Below are 8,407 nucleotides of genomic sequence, written 5' to 3'. Positions count from 1 at the left end.
AACCAAAAGAATTTTCACGGTATAGCCCTACTTCACCCCAATGAGGAAATTTCATTGGAGAAATGACTGAAGAACGTTATATGCCACCTTACTAAACACGTACAAAGTCCTGGCTAGTGAAAACGTGGGCAATATTTTCTACAAACAAGTCTGTTTTCACCAAGAATGATTTCTTCACCATTTGTGTATTACTCTGTACCGTATCTGTGTATTTATATCAGAGAGAGAAGAGGGAAAAGCAATTTCAGATTGGGATAATCACACTTTACACACATGCTGCACGTATTATGCCCTACTTAAAAGGTTCAAGGCAGTGAAAATCACTGTGATGCCCAGCCCTAAGAAGTCGCTTCCAGATTTCATTTTGCTATATTATGTTTGTAGAGCTAAATTCTTCTATCAGCAAAATGCTCTCTCTCTCTCTCCCCTGATGTTAAACAGAGTAGTCACATGTACTTCAGAGTAAAATTTGGCTCTAAATAATATGCCTGAAAGATATTTCACCTCGTCCTGTGTATTTCTATTGTTTTTATAAGCTCTGAATGCAGATTTTCACTCTGTTAAAAGGAACAGATATTTTAACAGAAAAATTACTTTGACTGTTAAAAGCAGCAGTTCTTGAACTGAGCCTCAAAAATCAAGTGCTGCAGGGGAGGAGGAGAGGGTAAGCTCAGGCACGGCAGCATCCCCATTAGCAAGTAAGCCTTGGATGAGAGAGCTTTGAGAGAAGGCACTGCCCTGAAAAGTCCACAGGTAAGCTGGGAAAGCCCATTTACAGCATGCACTGGTTTTCACCTCGGTCTGTGTCCTAGAGAGATGTGTTGGAGACATTACTAATGGCCAGTGCACTTGCACTTCTCTCCTTTCATGTCGAAATGAATGGAGACAGCATTTCTTGCCTTCCCATTTCGCCTCTGCCTTTCTCTGTAAAAACACCAGCAAGCGCAAGCTGCGGCCACGGTCCCCCATCAACTGGAAGTGATTTCCTAAGCGAACATGCTCGGAGAAGAGCACTCGTGCCTCTTGCCGTCCCAACGACCTGGAGGGCTCGAAGCACAAACGACTTCATCTGAAGTGAGGAGATGGCGAAGAAAACCCTGGTGTCACGGGGGAGGTCGCTGCTACACCAGTGGTCCGGGCAAGAGAGAAAGCAACACCTCCGGCTGCTCCCCCTCCGGTCCTTCTGCTCTCGGCGGCAATAAAGACGGACTGTCACCTGCTCGGTACAGCCATCCCACAGGCAATAAATGCCCCTTTCTTCCCAGTTACACAATTCTCATTCATTTCTTGCTAAACCACTTCCAAGCACTCACGTCAAATCTTTCGGCAGCTGCTACCCCTGTCCCTAATCCTCCCCTCTCTTTGTTGGGTCCGGCAGGGCTACCCCTCCCCAGCACCGTCAGCGCGGCCGCGGCCAGGCCTCTCGCTCTTCCCTGGCTCACAACGCCAAACCCAGACAAAGAACCCAAGAAAATGCGCGTTTAGCAGCTGCGAACAAGCGACCAACTCATTCTCCCCACGGGGAATGGGAATGGGTCCTGTGCCACCTCAGCACATTTCTACAATAAGTAGCAAAAATGGTTTATTCCTGCCCAGGTACGGAGTTTTTAGAGCAAGGATTACTCTGAGAGGTATAACTTGCAGGGGAATTAATGATCACTGTGCATAAAGGCACCCAACGCTTGCCAAGCCTGATTGCACGGTTTTTTAAACTTACACTAAAGACAGATCATCTAGTTGTGAAACATCTTTGCTGAGAAAACAGAAGGAAGAAGATGTCCCCTAAAGATGCCCTGGTAGCTCCAAGGAAATGTCGTTTGGGATCGGTTAGATGTTGAGTGGAAGATGCTCAGATCTCAAAGCAAATCCACTTGCTGTTGTCAAGCCTTTGAGAAAAGATCTGGTTTGTAGATGCTCAGGACAGAGTCGGTAGGGGTTTTGCACTGGTGCAAAGAAAGGAAACTTTTTGGAAAGTTTTCTGAATGTCTGCTGGTTGACCGAGTTAAATTCTTAACATACATCAGGATTTCTCATGAGCTGACCTGAATATTAGGATATTAGGAAGGGGAAAATCACAGTTGCAGGGATATTGCTGAGGTAATCTGTTAGTGATGGAGTCATTTTTTTCTCTCCTGGCAGACTATCGACTCAAATGGCGATGTTAATAACCTAGACACAAGAGAAAAAAGCAAGCAAGCCTTGGCAGCGATACGTATACTTACCGAATCTGAGACACCTTTGCTTCTAAAGTTGTAAGGCAGAAGCAGGTTTGGTAAGTCACAGAAAATCCTAGCAAATTCCTAGAAGGACAGTTCTTAGAGACATCCCAGTTTTGCAAGGATATCCTACAAAGAAGTGTTCACAGCGGTAGGAAAACTCTGAAGCTCTGATGGAGAATGCCACAAAAAGGCATCAGAGGGAGGTCCAAAACCAGTTTAAAAGTTCACAGTAAAAAAATTTAAGGGGAAAAAAAAAAAAGGAAGAGTTGAAAAAGGGAAACTGAAAAAGTAGGTGACTGTAATCCTGGAAAAAATTCAATGAACCACAGTGCTGTAGCAGTTAGAGAAGACTGAAGCAGAAAAACTTGGTACAGCCAGTAAAGTTAAAAAATATTCAGAGAGAAAACACTATTACATGGTGAAAGCAGTAGCTTCAAAGAATCAGTGGAGGTATTTCAGGCAATAGTAGCAAAGTGATGAACCTACACAGTGAAAAACAAAAAAAGCCTGAAAACAAAAAAAAATTACAAACCATTATGGGAAAGGAAAGCACCATATTACCTTTTGGCCAAGAGGACTGAAAAAAAAAGGAAGTAGAGTGGCACAATTAAGCGAAGTGAATGCCAGGGCGTTGATGAAAACATTCAGAGAAGAATGGTGTCTAACTGGAAGACATCAGAAGTCAATAAAATCCACAACTATTCGTTAAAAATCCTTACTGATCCATATCTTAGCTCAAAATACACCTATAGAAAATGTTGCAAAAGGCTGGAGGGATGGCGCATGCTTATGGAAAAAGAAAAAAAAAAAAAAAGGAAAGAGGTGGAATTATCCTAAAAACCTGTAAGTGACTCACTGATGATCTGAGAGCTCCTCACTGAAACAATCAGTGAAAATCAGAATATTTTGATGGTGGGAGCACCTGGCAGATACCAGAACAAAGCAAGAGCCTAGATGTGGTTTTGATAGATTACACAAAAGCAGCTGAAAGCATGTCACGAAATGGGACTCCAGAAGCATCTGGGACTGGGGAGGGAAGTGCATGAGCTACGACACAGCCACAGCCGTAGAAGACGAGGCAAGAGCACTGTGAAGGACATGGCAGGTGACTTCTTGTCACCTTTCCTCCTTGTTGTAACTTTGCTTCTCGTATTTGCAAAGTTGAGACACACTGAGAATTGTTATTTAGGGACAAAAGAGGAAAGCTTATCTCACGCCTACTTAATACAACTTGAAATTACATAGTCAGGAGGAGGCAAAAATTAATTTCCCAGTTAAAACTGCAAGGCTTTTTTGAAGGAAATAAGAATTTTATTTAGACAGAGCAAGCCTGTCTATATTTCACAACAAAAAAATCCTGTTGAAAGTATCACAGGAGACTGAAACAGGTACTGGGGTGAAAGAATACACAGCAGCACTAAACATTGTAAATATTAGGAATTCTTCAAAAGATTATGATAAAAAACCAAAAGTGACTTTAAAGAAAGAGTGCTTTCAGAGATGTGTACAATTCCTAAAGATATTTCAGCATGCGAAATACATTAAAGGTAATCAATATCTATGCCATCCACTGCAGGGAGAAACTGGACCCGAGGGCACTGTACGGCAGGACAGAGCAGAAATCAGCACTGAATTAAGCAATAAACATGAACGTGGATGTGAGAAAACCTTTTTGTTGATCAGCAGACGACAGAGGAAAAGGGCTGAGCATAGTCAAGGCTATTACAGAGAACTAGCGTACGGTGACAGTGAGCGAACACCGTCTCACTGGGGCTCGGGCAACGCTCCAGGACCGGGTAGGACAGAGGTTCCTTCTAGGCGTCAGCCTTCAGACAGCCAAGCTGCATCGGCAGGGTGGATGGGGAAGAAGCTGCATGGCCTTTGGGTCATGTTTCTCCTGATACATAAAGCACTAGTTTTCCCACTGGCATGTCTACAATACATTCTTTTAGAGCTTTGTACGCATTAAATGTTCCTAAAGAGGCATCGCTTCTGGTAGTCATTTGAACACATCTTGAGGCAAGAATTTTTTTTTTATTATTATTATTTTTTAGCAGTATCAACAACGTTGCACACATATCACTCTGTTTCTCCAACTTTTGGCTCATCTGTCCTTGTGCGACCTGCCAAGGACCCAAACCTCCGTCTTCTCACCTACTGTGACCTTGTGAAATTCTGACTCCCACAGAAACCACCACTCACGGTATGAAAACCCAGACTCTCTCTACTACTACTACTACAACATCTTATGCCCTGCTGTGCCTCCAGATCAGGATGAACACATCCCACCGTTCTACCTGCCATCCCCACCTCTCCCTATCTCCCCTCCAGCCTTTGCCTCCTATGGGGCAATGTCTGCCTCCGAGGGAAGGGTACATTCACTTCGACTCGCGGCGCAGCAGAGGCAGCGGCGTTAGTTGGCCTTCCCTGCCCTGCTAGGCTGCGGCAACCTAAGCAGCGGGGTAAACCCAGCCTGGTTAGAGCTAGCTTGAAACTCCAGCACTCCTGGACCAGTTTCTTTCCCGCTGCTCGCCTACAATTTAGTTTCTCAAACTGCTTAATCCCAAAGAACATCAAGCCGGATCTAGTGGACCGGTGTGTTAATCAACAACAAGCAATCCATTCGGTACTGTGGATGACACAGGTTTTTTGTATTGAATATAGACTGCAGACCTTGTAACATGGCATCACGTCCATTAAGCACAGCATTCACAAATAACATTGAGAAAGAAGAAGAATAGCTAAAACATCATGCAGACTTTATCTTTTGTGTCAGGCTCCTAAGTGATGTAAACAACACTAACACTTACACCAGCTGACGATCTGTCCTGTTAGGTACAAAGTGCCCCAAAACTCTTGCAGTGGACTCCTCATAACCCAAATGCACAGAGAAATTATACAGGGGTTGTCCTTATAAAACCGAGTCAGGCTTTGTGCCGGTTGACTCACAAGCATTGTTTGAAAGATTAAAATAACACAGAATTGCACCAGCTCTCTCAATCTGACCAGGGCTCAGAGGATAAATGCCTTACCTAGTTACATTTAAATGTTCTATCTCAATCTGGTTTAAAACAGAGCAGAGGCTGTCAGCTGCCAATCCGCTGTACTGTTAGGAGAGCAGAAATCCCGCTACGGACCGGGATGTAGGCTCCAGCAAAGAGCCACCCTTAGTATTTCGCTGTCCTTTACTGTCCCCTGCTCCTCAGCTCACTCGCTTCCAAGGATCGTCACTCCATCCCGTACAACTATGTCAGCTCCAAGTGACATGACCCCTTTACTCAACAGACGGCCTTTCTGCCCCGAAGGGCTACGTTATTCAGACGTTGCAGCCCACGTTCCGGCTGCCGAGCTCACGCTGGTGGCTCCCACTCTCACCACTGAAGAGCACAGCGGCAGCTTGCCAACACGAAGCCTGCGAGACCAGTCACGCACACCTCATTTGACTCTCAAATAGGTGGAAGTCCCCGTCTGCGTAAAGCAGAGTCAGAGCCGGAGCCAAACCAAGACGGCTGTGCTCCAGTAGGAGAAGAGGCTTTGAGGAGCCAGTTTAAAGCGGGACAGAAGCCCCGCGAGAAGCCCCAGACAAAAGGCCCAGCATCGCTCCTCTGCCTCTCTGTTGTTTCTAAATTACCAGCACACTTGGGACGTACAACAAAGGCAAGGAGACCTTTCGGGCAATTGCACAAGCAATACCAGTAGGCATTTCATGTAAGGGTTAGCTGAAGATGCATGCATGTCTAATTTCCCATCTAACCCAGCAACACCGCTCTGCGTGGCTCTCCTGCCTATCGCTTACCTCCTTTAACTTGTCCAGCTCATTTTGCAGTGTCTGCTTGGATACTTCCACCTCAATAATTTGCTGCCGAAGGATTTCATTTTCATCTTCCGCTTTGACACGTTTCTCCTCCACGCTCTCCAGCTCGTGGTGCAGTCTGACAGAAACATCTTTGGCTACCTGGGCAGAAGAGCACAAGGGCATGAGGAGGGTCCCTGAGGAGCAACAGCCACCGTACGTCTCCTACAGCAGGAAGGATATTACCGCCCTGGACAGCCAAGAGAGATTTTTAATTCAATTATGAGACTGTTGATGAAAGATTCCAAGCCTTTCAAGTACAAAAATGAATATTCATTTCTAATAAAGAAATCCAAGATGAAAATATATTTGATTACCCGCCTCCAGCTCCCTCTCCACATTACGCCAAGGCAATGTCAGGAACAGCAGGAGGAAACAAGCAGATACCAAACCCGCACATCAAAGTCCCAGCATATCATGTCGATAAAACAAAAGATGAGGAATTGTGCTGTAAAGCTGACAGGTCGTCGATCAAAGCCACATCCGTGCAGCACTCTCATCCACCCAGATTTGCTGCTCTAGCAGCAATCACAACTAGGCAAGAGTGATATGAAAGCACAGAAATATATGCTAGCTTAGGTTTTCTGAGTCCAGCCTAACAAGAATAAATATTTACTCCAAAAACATTGGGAAAGGTGATTCCTCACACAAAATGATGAATTGTGATGAGTCAGCAAAAACAAAGCAAACAAACTAAAAACCCTCAATGTCTCTTTCACTCGAATCTATGTAGAAGATTTTTACTGAGTAATGTATCATTTCTGTTGTGGTAAGGTTATCATTTGTTTTCTAACATAAAAGAGAAAATTAGGTCTGACATTTTCAAAAGTTTGATGACGTGATAGGTTACTCTCATTTCCACTGCTGGGAACCTATCATTCCGGTTTCAGAAGGTTTTATTTTTTGCATTTTAAAGTACAAAATACTTAATAATGCTAGTGGTCAGCAGTCCCTCTCTACAGGAGACACTTCCAAAACAGCTACAAGATAGCAATATTAAGAAAGACAAGTAAAGCTAGATAAGCATCATGCCTATACAAAGCTTAGTCTTGATGGAAATATTTCTGAAAAATATAAAAACTGTGTCAGTATGAACATAATTTTTACAGGATTTTGTGTTTTCATGGGAATAGCATTCTGATTCTCTATCTGGCTTGCTAAAATACTGTAACAGTCTGTTCCTGCTATGAGTAACTTATTAGGCACTAAGAAATGCAACTTTGGCTAGGGTTTTTTTTCTTCAGTCATTTGGCATAAGAAGAGAAAAGGAAGGAAATGGCTTGAATTGGGAAAAGCATATCAGGTTTTGTTTATGCAGTTTTACAAAGCTAAGGTTTTCAGTAAAACCAGTAAAACAAAACCCTTTAAATCTTTCAAACGCACAAATCTAACCTGACTGCACTTCTTTCATTTTGAATCTAAGCACATGTTTTTTTACTCACTAACACATCTTTTTATGATGATAAGCTGCATATTTGTTCTCCACCGCAGAAGAAGGAAATTGATCCTGACGCCTGGAGAACTACTGCCCGCTTCGTGTGTCACCCGCCCATCCATCGCAGGGAGCCACATCCCCGTCTGCTCTCTTCTGCCGTGAGTATGAACCTCTCACCCACCTTTAAATCTTGTTCCAGGCTCCTAATGAGCTCTCCATCCACATGGCCTGTTTGTGCAACTTTCAAGCTTTTCTGTTCCGCTTTCCTGAGACGATATTGCAGAATGCGGCAATTCTTGTTTGCCCGGTCCAGCTCTCGCCGGAGCTCCTGCAGCTGGTAAACATCTTCCTCTAAATAGCTGTCACGCATTTCTTCCATTTCAGCCCGAAGTTCATCCAGCTCATCCTGCGAGAAGTCAAAACAGTGCTCCGTCATACCTCTAAGTCTCGCCCGTGGGAGCAAATCGGAAACATGCTCGCTGGGATACCACGTTAATGAAGTGATACAGATCACAACATGCAGCTCCAGAAGTCATAGGAACAGAAGTTTTATCCCAACATTGACTAATTATGCTGAACTAAATTCATGAACACTTCTTATATTTCTTACAATTACTTTAATAACTAAAACCAGACCAGATGCTCATCGGTCTCCCGAAACTGGTAACACCTTCGTTTTACCATCTCTAATTAAAATAAAAAGTTCATAATACTTTGCCACCATCTGAACTGATTCTTTCCTTTATTTAGACTACAGTAAACCTACTTAACCAAGTACCTCAGCATCTCTGTGTGACGTGCTTTTAACAGCTAGCACTTCCTAAAATTGAAATTGTCCCTTGAAAATTTTAATGAATTTTTACATCAAACACTGAACTGCTCCATATGAAAACGCTGTCC

The 8,407-nt window shown here is 43.7% G+C and overlaps 1 protein-coding gene across 1 annotated transcript; it reads right to left on the bottom strand.

Annotated features, from left to right (window-relative positions):
• Nucleotides 1-6,015: 6,015 nt before the first annotated feature.
• LOC104165886 (microtubule cross-linking factor 1-like) lies at nucleotides 6,016-7,943 on the bottom strand (the record flags this gene model as incomplete). The annotated part of the gene is made up of 2 exons (XM_009705653.1): nucleotides 7,689-7,943; nucleotides 6,016-6,174 (listed from the first exon to the last, which is right to left on the bottom strand). Coding segments are annotated over exons 1-2 (414 nt in total), but the record flags the coding sequence as incomplete, so codon positions are not given.
• Between the last annotated feature and the right edge of the window lie 464 nt (nucleotides 7,944-8,407).

The sequence above is a fragment of the Cariama cristata genome, unplaced genomic scaffold (assembly GCF_000690535.1).
Source record: "Cariama cristata isolate BGI_N322 unplaced genomic scaffold, ASM69053v1 scaffold12428, whole genome shotgun sequence".
NCBI lineage: Eukaryota > Metazoa > Chordata > Aves > Cariamiformes > Cariamidae > Cariama > Cariama cristata.
Note: the sequence above shows the minus strand (reverse complement) of the source record. Positions and strands in the feature narration are given on the sequence as shown.